The sequence below is a fragment of the Urocitellus parryii genome, chromosome 4 (assembly GCF_045843805.1).
Source record: "Urocitellus parryii isolate mUroPar1 chromosome 4, mUroPar1.hap1, whole genome shotgun sequence".
NCBI classification, from domain to species: Eukaryota; Metazoa; Chordata; class Mammalia; order Rodentia; family Sciuridae; genus Urocitellus; species Urocitellus parryii.
Genome location: NC_135534.1, coordinates 141,650,942 through 141,671,870, shown reverse-complemented (window position 1 = coordinate 141,671,870; position 20,929 = coordinate 141,650,942). Strand labels below are relative to the sequence as shown.

Here is a 20,929-nt window from a genome sequence, read left to right as displayed (position 1 = left end):
TTATATCTACTAGAGTACCATTTCTCATCCCTCAGTAATTTACAAACAGTAGTCACAATTTTTTCCATTTCTCCATACTATCATGTGCTACCTTCACAAGTTCTACAAAGTCTGGGTCCTGCCTATAATATCAGTTACTGTTTTTCTTAAAGTCACCTGAATATTTGTTATCCAAACAAAGTATTCTAAAAGAAAGTATATCACTATCAAATTAGAAACCAAATGTTTTGTACAACAGTAAGAAAATAAAAACAATATTAGTAAATTCTAGACCTGTACTGGTGCTTGCTGAAAGCATGTAATATGTTTAAAAAGAGGTAACAGGGAATTAAGGACATGTTGACAACTACAGCTTTCTCGTTGATATAATTAGAAATATTGAAATAGAATTGAAAATAAAATTACTTTCTCACTGTGTTATTCAGTTTTATTTAAAATAACCATTAAAAGAATAGATTTTTCAAAACTTTATGAATTTTATATACTATCATTAATGATAGATTAACTCACAGCCAATATTCTTTCATTTTACTTCCACTCCTTTATTGATTTTTAAAATAATTTTTATTTTGATGATTTTAGACTTACAGAAAAGCTATAAGAGTAGTAGATAGAATTTTTGTATTCCCGTTTTCCAGATTGACTATTTATATTTTGCCCTGTTTGTTTTATTGTTTCTCCATTGCAAAGTACAGTCAGTTGTGTTACAATACAAGATATACATTTTTTAAAATCACGGTGTTAGCTGGGTTCAGTGGCACATACCTGTAATCCCAATGGCTTGGGTACCTGAGGCAGGAGGATTGCAGGTTTGAAACCAACCTCAACAGTTTAGTAAGGCTCTAAGCCACCTAGTGAAACCTGTCTAAAAATAAAAAGTTCTGGTATGTAGCTCAGTGGTTAAGCACCCCTCGGTTCAATCCCTGGTACCAAAAAAATAAATAAATAAAAGTCACTTTGCTGTGCAGAATGTGCAGTAAAATCCCACAGGGCTTATGGAAGGGAAAGGGTTAGGATACAGTTTTCAAAATTTTTCATGATGGATTTAAAAAAATGAACCTAGTAAAAATGGTAGCACAGTTTTACATGTTAAATTATTAATATACAAATAACATAAGTAGGATGCTTCGTTTTGAAAAAGACCTGAGCCTTAGAACTGTGCAACTTGTGAGTTAATAGTGACTAAAACAATTTTAAACTGGTTATCTGAAATTGGATGAAAAATTGTAACTGCAAATATAGGTGGGTATGGCTTAAAACATGTTGAACTGAGGTGGCTTGTTGATGTTTGAAGGGGTGTGAATGTGTGTTCAGTTATGTAATACAAGATATACAACACTTGGTTCAGTGGGATGCAGTTTTCTGCATTCACTTGCAAATAACCTTTTGTTTCTTTGTGTATGAAATTGCATGTAAGTAAATGTGAATTTCATATAGTACTCAAATTGTCTCCTAATATCAGTTGCTTAGAACAAATTTGTTACACATTAAATTATTAATATACAAATAAAATTGTATATTTTATACAATAAGTATAGCAAAACTGATTATTTTTCCTTTTAATTATTTTTCCTTGTAATTTTTTTTTTGAGACAATAAATATCTTGTCTCTCATGAAACTGCCTAGTAGGTTTAAGTTCCATTAATAAGGGGCTGGAGATTGCTTAGCATGCACAAGGCCCTATGTAAGATTTCCCCCAAACCACAAAAATGATAATAATAGCAGTAATTTGTTTTTAAAAGAACTATTTATGAGTCTAACTCAATCTTTCCTTCGAAGTTTACTAGCTGGCATTCTACTAAAAGAGCTTTTTCTCCATTTATTTATATTTATTTATTTACTATATTGGTATAGACCCAGAGAATTTTATGAATTATCCATTACTGTCTTTTTGTGGGGGTGAGGGTACCAGGGATTGAACTCAGGGGCTCTCAACCACTGAGCCACATCCCTAGCCCTATTTTGCATTTTATTTAGAGACAGGGTCTCACTGAGTTGCTTATTTAGCACCTTGCTTTTGCTGAAGCTGGCTTTTGAACTCGAAATTCACCCGTCTCAGCCTCCTGAGCCACTGGTATTACAGGCATGCTCCACTGTGCATGGCCATTACTATCATTTTAATGCTCAAATTGTCCCAGATTTGGCCAGTGAAAACTTAGATTGACTCCTGTGTCCTATGGATATGTTGTCATCATATTTTCAGCATTTCTTATTTTATTGCCTTATTGAGCGGCTCATCTTGAACATATCCTGCACACTATTCCTTTTCCCAAAGACCCTAGTTGCTTTTAGAAACCAAGACCTAGGAGCTAGTTATTTTCATTGTTGCTGGTGTCTCATTGCTTCTAAGTCCTTGCATGCAAACCTGCATATCTACTTATTTCTTTATTTGTCTAGAGAGCTAAATGTACCTTGAGTTCACACTGCTGTTTTGATTTGGCAATGTTGCATTAGTGGGTACTCTCTAATTTTTTTTAATATTATTTCTTTCTGTATTAATGAAAAGCATAGCACCCCATATGTATTTACTCATTTTTCAAACTTAGAATGCTCTGAATGTAGTTTCAGAATTGCTAATCTGTGCTATTATGAAATATTCTCTGTTCTACTGTCCCACCATGCCTCTCACACATCTTTCAGCATCTTTTGTTAAATATATATTTTAATGTATAAAAGTAAACATTGTTTTTGATTATTGAAAATGGATTTTTAAAATTCATTTTATAATTGTTTATTGCTAGTACACAGACATAAAATTGTTTTTTTATATTAACCTTGTATCCTGTGACACTGTTACATTCATTTACTGAATTCTAATAGTTGCTTTATAAACTGTATCTACTGAGATGATCATATGGCTTTTGTACTTATTCTAATAATATGATAGATTGGATTGGTAGATTTTAGAGTGTTGTGTTATTCTGACATTCCTGGAATTAACTCTGCATGGTCATGTAACCATATATTGCTGAATTCTGTCTATGAAAAAAAATATATATATATATATATTTTTATATATTTATATATATATATATATATTTTTTTTTTTTTTTTTTAATCAGTTTCTTGGAGCAGTATTTATGCTGCCACGTCACCTAACGGGTCACGGGAGAAAGCTACACCAGCCAGGCTCAACCCTTTTTTTTTTTTTTTTTTTTTTAGTTTTTAGTTTTCTGTGGACACAACATCTTTGTTGGTATGTGGTGCTGAGGATCGAACCCTGGGCCACACGCATGCCAGGCGAGCGCGCTATCATCCCCAGCCCCTATGAAAAATATTTTTGCATTTGTATTTATGAGTGATAATAATTTATAGTCTTTTTTGTCAGGTTTTGCAGTGAGAGTATGGCATAAAAATGATTTTACAAGAGTGTTTCCTCTTTTTTCTGCCAAGTTTTGGTGTTGACTGTTTTATGGCATTTATCAGTGAAGATATCTGAATCTGGAGCTATCTTTGGAATTTTTATAGAAAACTCAGTTTCACTAATAAGTGTAAATATTATTCTATTTTTTATTCTCATTTCAAAGGAATTTTTTCTATTTTAATTAAGATGTTCATGTTTTTGGCATAAACTGTTACATAACGTTATCTTTTTAATATTGCCAGAATCTTTTACCAATAAGCCTATCAGTGAATTTTTCATTTTAGATACTTCATATTTTATTTCTAGAATTTCTATTTAATTTTTTTTATTTCTTTGTCTGCTAAAGGTCTCTGTTCATTCATTATGATGATAGTTTTCTTATATCATACCTGCTTTAAAGTTTTTACCTGCGTCAAGAACACAGATAATAGTAATGCTGGTGAGGACGTGGGCATGGGGAGAACATTTATACACTGTTGATAGCATTGTAAATAAGTATAACTGCTATGGAAATTAGTATGGAGGTTCCTTAAAAGTCTAGGAATGGTACCACCGTATTACCCAGCTATACCACCTCCTTGGTATTCAAATGGATTAAAGTCAGCGTGATACAGCAATAAATGCATACCCGTGTTTATAACGGCACAGTTCATGATGGCCACAACATGGAATCAACCTAAGCGTCCATCAATGAACAGATAAAGAAAATACTCATAGTGGACTTTGCTATCAAGAATGAAATTATGTCATTTGTAGGAAAATGGGCAGAACTCGAGATCATTATGTTAAGCAAAATAAGCCAGACTCAGAAAGTCAAGGGCCATATGTTTTCTCTCATGTGGATTAGAAGACCAGGGGTTGTGTAGTGGGGAATGAAATTGGCCAAGTTATGTTGTGTGCAAGTGTGAGTATAAAACAGTGAAAAACCCATTATTAATGTACAATTGTAAAGCATCAATAAGAACAAATAAAAAAAAGAAAAAACATGAATAATTTTGAAAATTGTTTAGATTTATATTATGACCCAGAATATGAATAATTTTGGTAAGCCTGTGTACTTCATATATGCATTTTGATATTTTTAGAATTATACACAAACACACACACACACACTCCTATACAGATATATAACCATAAGCACATATTCAAATGTTAGTAATTAAAATCTTCCATAAACATACTGATAGTTTTCCAGTTTTCCATTTGCTTAATCAACTACTGAGAGAAGTATGTGAAAATCTCCTTTTATGATTTGAACTTTATCTGTGTTGCTTTTAGTTCAGTCACTCTTTGGATGCATTTTGAAGCTATGTTATTAGGTACATGCACATTTAGTGAGAAAACTATAACATTTCCCCCTCATAACATTTCTTCATTTAAGTCTCCTTTGTCTGGTATTTGTAAAACTATATTGGCTTCCATTTTTTAGCATTTATATGATATGATTTTGTCTGTTCTTCTCTTTACCATCTATCATAGCCTACATTACCATTTGTAATTTTTTATCTTTCTCCTTTTCTGTGTATACTGAATCAAAATAGAATTTGACTTTTTTATAATTTACTAAATAAAAATCATTGTCCAATTTTGTCTCTTGAACATTATGTTAAGCTTACGTTTCTTTATTGGTTTTCAGGAATTCAAAAATAGTCCAGTAAAATAGTCCAGTAAACATATCAGGAAGCTTCCTAGAAAACCCTCACTGAAATGTTATTATATTCATTGTGAGTGAATTTTACTAGTTGAACTTATAAGACAATGTTGGGGCTGGGGATGTGGCTCAAGCGGTAGCAGGCTCGCCTGACATGCACGGGAGGCTGGGTTCGATCCTCAGCACCACATAAAAATAAAATAAAGATGTTGTGTCCACCGAAAAACTAAAAAATAAATATTAAAAATTCTCTCTCTCTCTCTCTCTCTCTCTCTCTCTCTCTCTCTCTCTCTCAAAAATAAATAAATAAATAAAGGGGGGGGAGACAATGTTATTTTCTTTATTTCCAAGTTTCTCTCATCAACTGTTAGGATTTTGAAATCAGATTGAAACAAGCATGAATTGAGAATCGAGTATTCAACTCTGTAGTCAGTAGGAAGAAATTTCCCAGTAATGTAGAATTAGAACAGGAGCATTGCTAGTATCAGAAAAATGAAATCTTAAGATTATGGGAAGAGGCTGGGGATATGGCTCAAGTAGTAGTGCACTCGCCTGGCATACGTGAGGCACTGGGTTCGATCTTCAGCACCACATAAAAATAAAATAAAGATATTTTGTCCACCTAAAGCTAAAAAATAAATATTTTTTTAAAAAAAGATTATGGGAGGAGAACTAGTTATTTGAATTTATTTCCAGAAAGTTAAATAATCAAGTGAACATATTGTCAAAGAGTAATAAGTACAGGATTATATGTTTGTGTGTTTTATTTTGAAAAATACTAAAATAGTCATATATGTATCTATGTATATATAAAATGAAATCTTAAGATTATGGGAGGAGAAATAGTTATTTGAATTTATATACACACACGTAATAAAAATAAAGTTCTTACCTTCCAATTCCAATATTTGAGTTCTTCTGAGGTCATTTTCTCTTCACTATTTGTTTTCTTGACTATGGTGGCATTTAGTATACAATAAAAAATTACCGCATAGATAATGTAAAGACTGGATACATCTGTCTTATTCTAAAGAGATTAACAGACAATTAACTTAGTTGAACTCTAAACTCTTATCTCATGCAATGGGCAGCAATTGAAATCAACATGCAGTTTTTTCAGCCTTCCACTTGTTGCTTTATTCCAGCCCCCTGGAATTTTTCATCCCTTTATAGTTTAAGGGTCAATCAAGGATTTAAACAGGAGTTTATATGCAGATTTTGAACCTTCTTTCTTTGCAACACTCTCCTTCTAAGAATTTGTAGCCATTCTAGTTACCCCAAAACTCCATCCTATGATTCCTACAGCAACAAAACTACAGCTTTCTACCTGAATTTTATTCCCATTCCTGTGCTCCAGATTGGGGATTACCCTGAAACCACATAAGCACAAATTTCAGTACTTTTCTTCTCTTCTGAGTATCAACTTTCCTCCAGCCTCTGTTTTTCCAATGTCTTCATATGATTTGTTTTTGAGGGGGAACTGGGGATTGAACTCAGGGCACTTGACCACTGAGCCACACCCCCAGCCCTATTTTGTAAATTATTTAGAGACAAGCTCTCACTGCTTTGCTTAGTGCCTCACTTTTGCTGAAGCTGGCTTTGAACTCACGATACTCCTGTCTCAGCCTTCTGAGCTGCTAGGATTACAAGTGCCACTGAGCTGGCCATATGATTGTTTTTAAAATCTAGTTCAGAATTTGTAGTAATTATTTGTAGAAAGGTTAGCCCAATACTTTGTAACCTGCCATTAACACAAGCAATGCTATCTAAGTATCATCAAACATCCAGTGTTCTGCTTTTTTCCTGATTATCCCATGAATGACAGTAGCAATATAGCAACTTGAAAAATCATTTCAATTGAGAATACATGATAATTAAGATAATACTTTCTTTTCCCTATATCCAGGTTCGTGACAATAAAAAGTTAAGAGTAAATGCTGTTATTGCTCCCAAGAGTTCATATGCAGACAAAGCACCTTCAAGGTCTCTGAATGAACTAAAGTAAGTTGTGAAAATATTGTTACAACTGATTTGAATATTGAATAATCTTAAATATATTTTGATTATCTCCTTGTCACATAATATGTTTGATGTAAGCTGTACTATTCTCTTGTAGAATATCTACTGAAGTCTAAAATATAGAAGAAGTTAGGCCCAGGAATATATCATGTGGCATAGTGTGTGATGAAGGTGATAATTTAAATCAGTGGAATAATACTGGACTGTTTAATGGAAAATGCTAAATATCTTTTATTAAAGATGCAAGATAAGAGTTGGTTAGGTATTGGGAAAATTAAATGGTAAATAATACAGAAATAATTTCCAGAAGGACTAAATGTAAATATTGCAGTAATGAACAATTATAAGTGAATATCTTAACTCTGGATATAAGTTGACATTCTAAATGTAAGAACAATAGAAGAAACAACAAAAGAATACTTTGTTTCTAATAAACTTAAACTTCTCTGACAAGGAAGTAAATAATACTAAGTGGTTTTAAAATGTTTTTAAAAAAAGGAATTCCTATTCCATTGTTGAAATAATTTGTAGTTTTAACAATCAATTTTTAAATGTTCTTTTGAAAACATCAGTACTTTTCCTTTCAGACAATATGGATTTTTCTCCTATTTGCGAGAGTTATTTGATGCACCTGATCCTGTAATGAGTTACCTTTGTTGCCAGTATCATATTCATGAAGTTCCTGTGGGAACTGAAAGAACCAGGGAAAGAATTGAACGGGTAAGAAAAGTATTGAATTGTTACTAAAACATAGTTTCATTGAAACTTCTTAGTTTAAAATAAAGCAAGACCAAGCACAGTGGCACACACCTCTAATTCCAGTGACTTGGGAGGCTGAGACAGGAGGATCACAAACTCAAGACTAGCCTTAACAATTTAGCAAGGTCCTAAGTAATTTAGTAAGACCCTGTCTCAAAAGAAAAGAGGCTTGGGGAACAGGTTTTTTTGTACCACCATGTTGCCATATTAATACAGTATATAAACTTCTGGGAACCTAATTGCTATTTATAATACTGAGTTCATTTTGTAACAGTCAGTATAGAAGTATTCTTCAGATTATTCATGAATCATTCATTTGGGGCTCTGTATACTTCACTAATAGAAGATAGAAGTGAGGGATTGAACAGACACTTCACAGAAGAAGAAATATGATACTCAACAAATATATGAAAAAAAAAATGTTCAACATCACTAGCAATTAGAGAAATGCAAATTAAAACTACACTGAGATTTCATCTCACTCCAGTCAGAATGGCAATTATCAAGAATATAAGTAATAATAAATGTTGGTGAGGATTTTGGAAAAGGTATACTCATACATTGCTAGGAGGACTGCAAATCAGTGCAACCACTATCACTATGGAAGGCACTGTTGGAGATTCTTAAGAAAACATGGAATGGAATCACCATTTGGCCCAGTTATCTCACTCCTTGGCATATGCCTAAAGGACTTAAAATCAGTATAGTATGGTGAAATGGTCACATCAATGTTATAGCAGCTCAGTTCACAATATCTAAACTATGGAACGAACCTAGGTGCCTTTCAGTAGATAAATGGATAAAGAAAATGTGGTACATATACACAATGGAATACTACTTGACCATAAAGAAGAATGGAATTATGGCATTTGCCAGTGTATAAATGAAACTGGAGACTATCATGCTAAACAAAATAAGACAGTCCCTAAAAACCAAAGGCCAAATTTCTCTCTGTTATGTGGATGCTGACTCAAAATAGGTGGTGGGGAGGGAGGAGTGGAAGTTCACCAAATTGGGTAGGGGAAGTGGGGGGAAAGAAGGGGAGTGGGAAAGGGAAAAACAATAGAATGAATTCGGACATAACTTACCTTTGTCATATATGAATACATAACTAGTGTAACTTCATATCATGTACAACCCACAAGAATGGAATATTATACTTTTATGTCAAAATACATTCTACTGTCATGTATAACTAAAAAGAATAAATAAAATGTATATAAAAAAAGAAGTGAGGGCCCTGGAAAAAAGTTAAAAAGAAAGAAATGAGAATCGTTAGATGGGTGCAGTGATGCATTCCTGTAATACCAGGATTGCTTGGGGGTGGGGGTGAGGCAGGCAGATTACAAATTCAAGGCCAGCCTGGGCAACTTAGTGAAACATTGTCTAAAAATAAAATAAAGAACAGGGCTGGGATGTAGCTCAGTGGTAGAGTTATTATCTAGGATACATAAAGCTCTGAATTCAGTCCTCAGGACCACAAAAACAAAAAGAAGGAAAAAAGAAAAGGGCCCTTATCAACTCATTTCGCAAAAAAAGAGTGCTTATACCAAATTGCCTGTATCTTTGGTTAAAATGACATATTTGTAGGATCACTTGGAAAATAAAAATTTAGAAATCTTTATATGGGGGTACCTCTCTTGTGTCTTAAGTCAGTGAAATTTAGAAAAGAGAACAATACCATCTATGTAGATGAAACGAATTTATGTCATAACTCCAAGAATAGGTAGAGCTATCTTGAAGTAAGGGTAGAAGTAGTAATTCTTTATTGATGGGGAAAGACAATAGACTTTCATAGCTTTACTTTGCAGCAGAAAGGAGCAATGATTGCATTTGGAAAATCTTTTGAATGATGCTTCAAAAGATTCACCTTTTTTTTTTTTACATAGTTCCTGGTTTATTCTTTTTGTTGTTGTTCTAATTAGTTATACATGACATTAGAATGCATTTTGACATATTGTATACAAATGGAGCATAAGTTCTTAGTCCTTTGGCTATACATGGTGCTGAGTCACTCCAGTAGTGTAATCATACATACATGCATATAGGGTAATAATGTCTGTCTTATTCTACCATCCTTCCCAGCCCCACCTTTTGTTTAAGTCACAGTATTCAATTCCTGTAACTCACATTAAAACAAAATTATTTCTTCTCTTACCCTTTCTTTTCAGATATTTTTCATTCACCTTAATCTGTTTGGTATTTATATAAGTAATAATATTTTTTAAATTCTTGATTATATTGAATGTTTCTTATACTTGATTGTCTCAATGCCCAGCCTTGTGCTGTGTTGTGTAAAAATAATTTAAATTATGATGAGATAATTTTTGCCGATGTCTTGGGGGGCACCAGAATCAGGAGGCACCACATAGCTTTGTAGATTCAAACAGCAATTCTTTATTCCCGATCTCACACCAGCCTCCACACACGTTCAGGGGCAATTCCAATCTGTCTGATCCCCAATCTTACTCCACGAGGCTTTTTCCAAATCCCATTTTAATCTCACGAGAACTCAACGGGAACAAGCAGCAGGAACACCCTAATCCCAGCATCAATAATCTTCAACTTCAACTTCCCTAAAACTCCTATTGTCACGCCCTAAACCCAAGGATGGAGATACTTCCTGCAGGAATACACCCTAATCCTGGATCCACCCTGGTGATTGAGCAGGGTCACCTTTCTCAAACACACAAGCAAGGTCGCAGCAAATTTCCAAGGCAAGTCCATTTAACATGGGGTACACTGGCAAGGATTACGATGCGTCATACCTACTTGGTAATGGCCCTCAGCAAATTTTTAGACATGTATATGTACAATTAATCCATGTTAGGAAGTGCTTCAGGTACCTGGTAAAGCTATGATATTATCTTGGCTGTCTTTCACAATATACAAACTTTTATTGAGAAATTTTGTACCTCAGTTCTTCTGTTTGTTTCATGTCTAGAAATGGTTATAATGGCTGTATTTCTTCCTTGAATAAATTTTCTTTTTGTTTCATTTTTAGGTAATGGCAATAATAGCTATATTTCTTCCTTAGAATAAAAATATATTCTTTAGTGTATGTTTTATTGTCAAGTCTTAAATATATTAAGTTCTCTAACAGTGATTATACACTGTTTATGGGATTGTTCTCCCACTAATTTCTAAGATTCACCTCTTTGGTTAATCTTAGAAGTCTACTCACTTTTTTAGTTTGAATGTCCTTTTTCTAGGACATCTTCCTCTCGTTATCTCTGTCAGTTAAAATCCCAGTTAAAACTCATTTTCATGAAACTTGCAAAGGCTAATGTCACCTGGTCTGTTGTACCTTATTACAAATTTAGAATTTAGGATGACAGTTTATAACCCTGTTAACTAAGTGTACTTAAATGTGTCTTATCTGTTCACTTAAATTATAAATTTTTAGAAAGAAATAAGCCATAATAGCATTGTTATTAACCTTTAAAGATTTGGGTGAAAATCCATCATAGCAGCCTACTCTTGATAAATATTATAATATAATTATAATCCTATAATTTCCTAACTATTGCCAATATCATTCAGGGAAGAAAATAATCAAGTATCTAATAATGTTTTTATGGGCAGAATGGTTATGCTTATGAACCTCCTTGTGTAAGTTCTTGAGAGAAAAGACCTCAAAAAAGGTGAAAATAAAAGATTATATGTCTTTGAACAATACAGCCAAGGGAGGACATAATAAATTACTTAATCAAAATAACAGTATAATATACTGGGCACCTAATTCCTCTGGTCTATTCTTTAGTGTAATAAAGCTCCAAATGTATAATTGGGAGAGAGTGGAAGTATAGCTGACTTTGCTAGTTCAATTTTTTCCTCACTCTTCCCTCATTTGGTTTTTCAAAATAATAACCTAAGTTGTGTTATTCACCCTTTTAGAGATGTTATTGGATAGGATAAGGGGGAAAAAAAGAAGAAGAAAGTATACCTAGTGTGTTTTGATCTTCCAGAATTTACTTAATATATGGTTTTAATTCTTTAGTCCTTTAAAACATGTCTTTCTATTAGATGCTCATGAATTCTTGTTTAACATTATAGGTAATACAAGAAACTCGATTAAAACAAATTTATACAGCAGAAGAAAAGTATGTGGTGAAAACTTCTTTTTATTCAAACAAAGTTATTTCTAGTAACACATCCCTGAAAGTAGCCCAGTTTCTCACAGTCACAGTGGATCTAGAACAAAGAAGACACTTGGAAGAACAGCTAAAGGTTGGTTAATTGGATTTAATGGTTAGAAAAGAATATTAACTGGTTTTCTAATGCTTTAACTCGAACTTTTAAAAATATGTTGACAATTTTCAATATTCCCTAGGAAATTAAAAGGAAATTACACGCTGTGGATTTAGGATTAAATGCCTTACTTGAGACAAACAGGCATCTAGAACACAAAGACAATGAACTGAGACAAAAGAAGAAGGAGCTTCTTGAAAGAAAAACAAAAAAGAGACAACTGGAACAAAAAATTAGTTCCAAACTAGGAAGGTATCTTTTGGCCTTTTACAGGGAATGATGGGAGTCCCAAGCACTGCATGGGAAACTACTAAATAAACCCTGTGTCCAGGCATGGTAACGCACATCTGTGATCCCAGCTTCTCAAGAGGCTGAGACAAGAGGATCACAACTTCAGTGTGTTCTGGGCAACTTAGGAAAAACCGTATCTCACTATAAAAAAGGGGGGGTTGAGAATTTAGCTCAGTGGTAGACTATACTTGGATTCAGTCCCCAGTACCACAAACAAAACCCCTGCAACACCACCACATTGCCACAAGCACATTTTATAGTAATTTCTCTCTGAAATTTTTTCTTATTGCTTAAACACAATTTTTTTTTACTTTTTTTATTAGTTGTTCAAAACATTACAAAGCTCTTGACATATCATATTCCTTACATTTGATTCAAGCAGATTATGAACTCCCATTTTTACCCCGTATACATATTGCAGATTCACATCGGTTCCACATCCACTTTTTTACATACTGCCATACTAGTATATGTTGTATTCTGCTTCCCTTCCTATCCTCTACTATCCCCCCTCCCCTCCCCTCCCCTCCCCTCTCCTCCCATCTTCTCTCTCTACCCCATCTACTGTAATTCATTTCTCTCTCTTGTTTTTTTTTTTCCCCCTTTCCCCTCACTTCCTCTTATATGTAATTTTGTATAACAATGAGGGTCTCCTTTCTTTACCATGCAATTTCTCCTCTCTCTCTCTTTCCCATCCCCCTCTCGACCCTGTTTAATGGTGATCTTCTTCTCATGCCCTTCCTCCCTATTCTGTTCTTAGTTGCTCTCCTTATATCAAAGATGACATTTGGCATTTGTCAAACACAGTTTTTGTCCATAGGGGAAAGGGAGGTGAATCTTAAATGCTGTGAATTTTTCTGTTCCAGTCCCTAAACCCATTTACATGGTTAAAATTAATGAGGCCCCTGAATAAATTTTATTTATATGGATTATATTATTGATCTTTACTGTATTAGGAATTAAAAACCCAGAATGTTGCTGGGCATGGTGACACACACCTATAATACCAGTAGCTTGGGATGCTCAGGCAGGAAGATTATAAGTTCAAAGCCAGCCTCAACAACTTAGTGAAGCCCTAAGCAACTCGGTGAGACCCGGTATCTAAATAAAATAGAAAAAAGGGATGGGGATGGGGGCTCAGTGTTTAAGTGCCCCTGGATTCATCATTTCCTGGCACACACTAAAAGGTAATATGCCTTGGTTGTTTTAAGTAAGATACATCTATGTAGTCCAGCTTCTTAGAACATTTTTCAACTTTAAACCTCTTTGTTTTTTAACTTTTAGCTCTTCACTTCTGTTTGGTCATTTGCAATATACTTAATCTTTACTGTGTGACTACTGTAGTAGATTCATTATCTGAAACTAAATTTTCTCCTTATAAGATAATGTTGGATTTGGGGAGTAGGAGGCAATGAAGTGACTTTTTGGGTTCCTACCTTTATTTTGGGATATACAGGGATGACCTGGTTAGTAGTCTCTCCCTGACTAGTCCCCTCTCTATATTGAAAAAATAAATAAATAAAACAACCAGAATGTCCATCCCAACATACTCTTAACTTGTACCATTTAAGCCACTCTGCAACACCCACTGAACTTGTTCATTCTTATTTATTATTGCTTCTATCCTTTCTTCTTTTTCTTTGTGGGTAGCATGGTATAATGCAAAGAGCATGAATTTTGATGTTAAATACATCTTACAACTTAATATCTGTGATTTTAGGTAATTTAAATTTTCTGAGCCTTAGTTTCTTCATCTTTAAAAAAGTATGATTTTAACTTTTCAGATTGTTATTGTCTTTTTTTTTTTTTAATTCTGTTTTTTACCTACTGATCAGTTCTCTCGATGTAAGCTCCTTAAGGGAAAGGACTGTGTTTCATAAATAGTATTAATAACAACAGTAACAGCTTCTACTCTTTAGTCAGTTATGGGCCAGACACTATATTAAATATGTCGAGTGTTGACCTTTTTTAATCTTCATATTCCTGTAAGGAAAATACTAGTATTATCTGCAATTTACAGATGACAAAACTGAAACTCACAAGAGTAACTTGTCCAGGTTTCCACTCTGCATGGATGAGTGGCACAAAGGACATTTGTAGCCACGTATCTGGCTCCAGATCCTTTACCATACCATTAGTATTATCAGACTATCCTGGTAAAGAATAATTTATCTCAACAAATACTTTTTGATTTGATTGCATAAAACTATTTAATCTAGGAGCTAGCAGTTTATACTTTTGAATTGGATTGCTAAATATAGCACAGAAAACTGCAGGAGACTTAAGGCTTTGGTTCATTCCTTTTGTTTAACTTTTGATTTCTACATCATCATATGTGTCATACAGTTTAAAACTGATGGAACAGGATACTTGTAACCTTGAAGAGGAAGAACGAAAAGCAACTACCAAAATCAAAGAAATAAACATTCAGAAAGCAAAACTTGTTACTGAATTAACAAACCTAGTAAAGGTAAGTCATTTTCTTAATTTTGAATAAATTTTAAAATAAATGATGGAGTTTGGTGTGGTGGCACATGCCTGTAATCCCAGTCATTTGGGAGGTTGGGGTAGAAGGATTGTGAGTTCAAAACCAGCCTCAGCAGCTTTAGTGAGGCCCTAAGCAACTTAATGAGAGCCTGTCTTTAAACAAAATATAAAAAGGGACTAGGGTTGTGTCTCAATGGTTAAACACCCCTGGTTCAATCCTGGGTGCAAAATAATAATGATAATAACTGGTTAAAAAAAAAAAAAGATAGTAAAACTTCAGAGTGCTTTATTGGAGGTAAGGTCTTAAGCAAAAACTTAAGTATTAGTAATTTAACTAAATTAGCTTAATTTAAATTAGATTTTCATCAGCCCTTTTTCTTATTTTTTGAGACAGGGTCCCACTAAGTTTCTTAAGGCCTTCCTAAGTTGCTGAGACTAACTTTGAACTTGAGATCCTTCTGCCTCAGCCTCCAGAGCCAGTGGGATTACAGGTGTGGGCTACCACACATGGCTAAAAAAATGTTGTTTTTTGTTTGTTCTTATGATTTATATTTTCATTTTAAAAAATAAAGTTTGGCATTTTCATACTTCTAAAGCATAGATAACATAAAAACAATACCCTTAGGAAAAGAACTAAACTCAAGGATTTTTGTCCCTAGATTTGTACTACTTTGCACATAGAAAAAGTAGACTTAATTCTTCAGAATACTACCGTAATTTCAGAAAAGAACAAATTAGAATCAGATTATATGGCTGCGTCATCACAACTACGCATCACAGAGGTATGTTTTTACCTTTATTTTATATTTTGAGATTCCAGTCTCTGACTAGTTTAAAAACGTTATCATATGTTATTACTTGCAGTATGATGATATTTATGCTATTTAATTTATAAATTTAATACATCCTGCCAATTGAGAAAGTAATACTTTAAAGACTTAAAGGCTGTATAACCTCAGCAATTTAATCTTCTGTTAATATCTGGCTGTGAAATGATAAATACTGAAATAGTGTGCATAGGGAAGAAAATGTGACACAGTACATTAACTTCAACCCAAAGAAGATCTGGCAACAAGATGGTAGTTCTAGTTTATTATTATATAATTTTTAAATAAGTAAAATATGATCTTCTGGCCTCACTTTTCAAGAAAGGGTCAGAAGATCATATTTTACTTATTTAAAAATTATAATAATAAACTAGAACATTTTCTTTGTAATTGTTCAGGAGTAGGAAAAAGTGAGGTTAAAAGCTACAGATGAATTCTATTTAGGGCAGAGGGATGAGAGGGAAAAGGAGTGGGCAAGGGATTAGCAAGGATGGTAGAGTGTGATAGATATCATTATCCAGAGTACATGTATGAAGACATGAATTGGTGTCAACATACTTTATATACAATCAGAGATATGAAAATTTGTGCTGTATACGTGTAATAAGAATTGTAATGCATTCCACTGTCATTTATTTAAAAAAAAAATTTTAAAAAGCTACATTCATGTAAACAGATTTTATTTTATTTTTCTCCTTTGGACTGTCTTCCAGTAAAATAAACAAAAAAAATTGAGAGGCAGATTTAGTAGAAGCAAAATGAAACAGTTGTATCTAACTTTGAGTTAGCAGTATAGCATCACAGAAAAATTATTACAAATCACTTTGACCTAAAGAAAAAGAAAAAAAATTTTTAAAAATGTTTTCAGGGTATATATATATATATATATTTAATAACAGTATTTGGAACATTATCTTGAAAATGTTATAGGGTAAAGCAAATAAGTATTATGTTAATGTCATTAGAATTTTCAGCATAGAATTTTATATTAGATGTAAAATAAAGAAGATGAAGTAATAAAAACTTGAAAGGTGTTTATTTGAATTGGAAATATTAAAAAAGGCTATAATGTATTTTTTCTGAAAAAAAGGAAAAATAATTTCTTCACTCTGTTTACTGAAATGACTTAGATTATGACCTCTAAATATTATTTTCTACTAAAATGACTCATTGGAGAAGTGACTGATTCTGATTTCCAGGCCCAGGAAAAATATATATAAAGTAACCCTAGATCATCTTGTCACATGGGAAAGTAAGAAAGTAATAAAAGACAACTTGATTATTAACAGATCTCAGTAACCTACATGAAGACTCTCCTATTGATCCCTAATGAAGGGATCCTACATGAAAACACAAATGTCTAAATCCACAAATTCATGATACTGAAAAAATAGTATTGGTCACTTTGTGTGATATTTAGGCAACCAACTTATTATTTTGAAAAATGATAAAGAGAATTTAAGCATTTATCCTACATTTCTTATGTAAACTATTGTTTTTGATAAATAAATGAGAGAGGAATTTTGCTTTACAAAAATATTCTGATGAATGAAAAAGGAATTACAGGATTAGTATATCACCACTTTGTAGCTGCTAATGAATCAGTATGTCACATTAGATAATACTCAAAAAGCCACATATTTTATATACTGATAAAAGGGTATGCTGTCTCCTAGAGAGTAATCTTGTGAAATAATCAAATTCCAGTCTTCATAATCCCTGATAGCAGGGTTTCTCAGCCTTAGCACTATTGGCATTTTGAACTGAATAATTCTTTTTGTGAGAGGTTTTCTTATGCATTATAGAATGTTTAGCAGCACTCTGGCTTCTGCCAACCAGGTGATAGTAGTAATACACACATTAGTAGTGATAATCAAAAATGTCTCAAGACATTGCCAGATTTACTCTGGGTAGTAAAATTGCCCCTCAGTAGAGAACCACTGATCTAAAATTCCCAGTTTTCAGGAACTGTAAGAAGCAAGAAATACATTAAATGACACAATGCAAAATAGCAAAGTCCAAAATATAGAGGACCCCATAGGACAAATGGTTTACTTAAATGCTTTTTATTAGGGGCTGAGGCTGTAGCTCAGGTAGAGCGCTTGCCTAGTACATGTGAGGTGCTGGGTTTGATCCTCAGCACCACGTAAAAATAAAAACAAATAAAGTTTAAAAAAAAAAAACTCCTGAAGCTTAAAAAAAACTTTATAATAGAAATACAATGTAAGATGTTATGTGTAATTATACTCTTTCTAATGGCCAAATTTTAGAAAGTAAAAAGAAATAGATTAAATTAGTTATAAAAGTATATTTGGCTTTATAGAAAATTTATTAATTACCTGTTCTATATCTCCTTGTCATACTAAGTCTTCAAAATAATTGATTTTATGCTTAATACATCTCAAGTCAGATGATAATTTTTATCAAAAATATTTTATCTTGGGCTGGGGATGTGGCTCAAGCGGTAGCGCGCGCTTGCCTGGCGTGCGTGCGGCCCGGGTTCGATCCTCAGCACCACATACAAAAAAGTAGTGTCCGCCGAGAACTAAGAAAAAATAAATAAATGTTAAAATTCACTCTGTCTCTCTGTCCCCCTCTGTCTCTCACTCTCTCTTTAAAAAAATATATATATATTTTATCTGAATTTGTATTTAATAAAACTTAACAATTGCAAAAGTTGGTTTTTACACCCAAGTTGCTCTAAACATGTCTGATAGCTGGAACAAATGTCAGTTGCTAATTTAAATTAAAATTTTTAAATTCAACTCCTCAGTATAACATTAGTTACATTTTAAGTGCTTTTTGATGCCTATTTTATTGAACAGTGCAGTTTCTAAAATAAGTTTCAAGGACAAAAGTAAACTAAGTTTAAGAGGACTTAAAAACCATGTTAACCCAAAGTTAACTAAAAGTAATGTGTGGACCTAATTTTAATCTAGAGTTGAATAGATCAACCATAAAAACAATTCAGAAGAATATGAATACTGACTCAGTGTTTGATGCTAAAATTATTGATGGTGTTTTAAGTTTGATAATGGTATTATGGTTGTGGAGTTTTAAAAAGTTTATCTTCTAGACATACATTGCTGTAATATTTATAAGAGAAATTGGAAGATATATGAGATCACTTAAAACAGTCTAGAGAGGGGGTTCATGTAGGAAAGAAGTATTGGTCATGGATTGAGAATTGTAGAAACTAAATGCTAAGTACATGAAGGTTTATTATACTATTATCTACATTTATATGTTTGAAATTTTTCATAGTAAAAAGATAAAGCTTGGGGCTGGGGTTATGGCTCAGTGATAGAGTGCTCGACTAGCGCGTATGAGGCCCTGGATTCAATCCTCAGCACCACATAAAAAAAGTATTGACCGCTACAACTAAAAAATAAATATTTAAAAAAAAAAAAGATAAAGCTTCCATTCTTGGTCATGCTGAAATAACAGGGAGCATGATATTTACCCTCTCACTATAAGCCACTAAAAAATATGACAAAGCATATGAAGCAGTTGTTGGCAGCAAAAGGCATTGATCATAAAAGAAGGGGGGAAAACAAGTTGAGCCCTGTGATTGCTGCAGTTTATGACCTGGAGAGTTTCCAGACCAAAGGGCAGCAAAGGAGAACTTAATGTGAGAGATACATAGCTCTACAGATACTACAGACATTAGTGGATATTAAGAGATATGATCATAAAAACCAGATAAAAACAATATCTCTCATGAACACAGTTGCATAATTTTTTTTCTTTCTTTCTTAAGCCTTTTTTTCCTAGCTGGGTGCAATGGCACATGCCTGTAATGCCAGCAGCTGTGGAGCATGAGGCAGGGGGAACCACAAGTTTAAATTCAGCCTCAGCATTTTGTGAGGCTCTTAAGCAACTTAGTGAGACCTATCTTTAAAAAAAAAAAAAAAAAATTAATTTTCTGGAGCAGTTTTGAGTTCATAGCAAAACTGAGTGGAAGCTACAGAGATTTCTCATATGCTACTGTCCCCATACTTGCACAGCCCCATCAATTATTTTTCTCCCCTGTCACAGTAGTATATTTGTTATAGTTGATGAATTTACATTGACACATCATAATTATCCAGTCTGTAGTTTTGTTAGGGTTCACTTGTTGAACGTATACACTCTGTGGGTTTAGACAAATGTATAATGGCATACATCTACCATTAATAGCATCACAAAGAATATTTCCACTGCCCTAAAAAAATCCTCCATGCTCTACAGATATAGAAATTTTTAATAAAATGTTAACAAATCAAGTCCAACAGTAGATAACAAAAGGATAATATATCTTAACTGAGTTTTATCCCAGATATACAAGGTTGCTTTAACATTTGGAAATTCATTGGTGTAAGTCATTGTATTAACAGAAAAAAACAGATTATGTTCTCAATTTATGCAGAAGAAATATTTGATAGAAACCAGTATTCTTTCATGATAAAATCTTTCTGCATCAGGAAAAGAATAAAACTTCCTCAGTCTGATAAAGAACATCTACCAAATCTTAACTCATACTACACTCAATGATAAGAGACTGTTTACTTTCCTCTTAGAATTTGGAACAAGGAAAGTATCCATACAAACCACTCTTCTTCCACATTGTACTAGAGGGTCTAACCAATACAGTAAAGTAAAAAAAGAAATAAAAGACGTATCAACTGAAAAAAAATAAAAGAAACCTAGTGATTTCAGACAGATGTGATCATCTCTGAAAAATTTAAGGAATCTCTAAAAATGCTACTAAAACTAACAGTAAATTTAATTCATCAGGATGAGTTGTGGCTTCGTCTATTAGAAATGAACAGTTGGAAATTGAAATCCCCCTCATCCCTGGTACTAGGTGCCTTATCACTGAGCTATATCCCCAGTTTTTTTATTTTTTTATTTTTTTTTATTTTGAGACAGGAGCTTGCTCAGTTGCTTAAGGCCTCAGCCTCTTGAATTGCTAGGATTACAGGTGGGAGCCACCTAGCTTGGGAATTAAAATTTAAAAGCAGTATTGTTATAATAACACCAAAAATACAAAATATTTGAGAATATATTTACAAGGCTCATATACTGAAAGCTACAAAACTTTAATGAGAAGTTTTTCCTAAGAGAAATTAAATACATTGTTTCCTGGATCAGAGATTCAGATTTTGTTAAAAATATCAATTTTTCTTCAAGTCTATAGATTAAATAAAATTCTCAGAAAGTTTTTAGGAGAAATTGACAAATAGTTCCTAATTACAATGAGTTTAGAAAAATGAAAACAGCTCTAAAGAAAGGAACAA

At 33.1% G+C, this 20,929-nt stretch overlaps 1 protein-coding gene across 1 annotated transcript in view; it reads left to right on the top strand.

Moving 5' to 3' along the window:
• Smc5 (structural maintenance of chromosomes 5) overlaps positions 1-20,929 on the top strand; it is an 86,524-nt gene that overhangs the window by 45,272 nt on the left and 20,323 nt on the right. The window contains exons 12-17 of the mRNA XM_026389249.2: positions 6,923-7,017; positions 7,623-7,755; positions 11,851-12,024; positions 12,128-12,297; positions 14,683-14,806; positions 15,483-15,605. Of these exons, the coding sequence (XP_026245034.1) occupies positions 6,923-7,017; positions 7,623-7,755; positions 11,851-12,024; positions 12,128-12,297; positions 14,683-14,806; positions 15,483-15,605 (819 nt within the window). The remainder of the gene's footprint in view (positions 1-6,922; positions 7,018-7,622; positions 7,756-11,850; positions 12,025-12,127; positions 12,298-14,682; positions 14,807-15,482; positions 15,606-20,929) is intronic.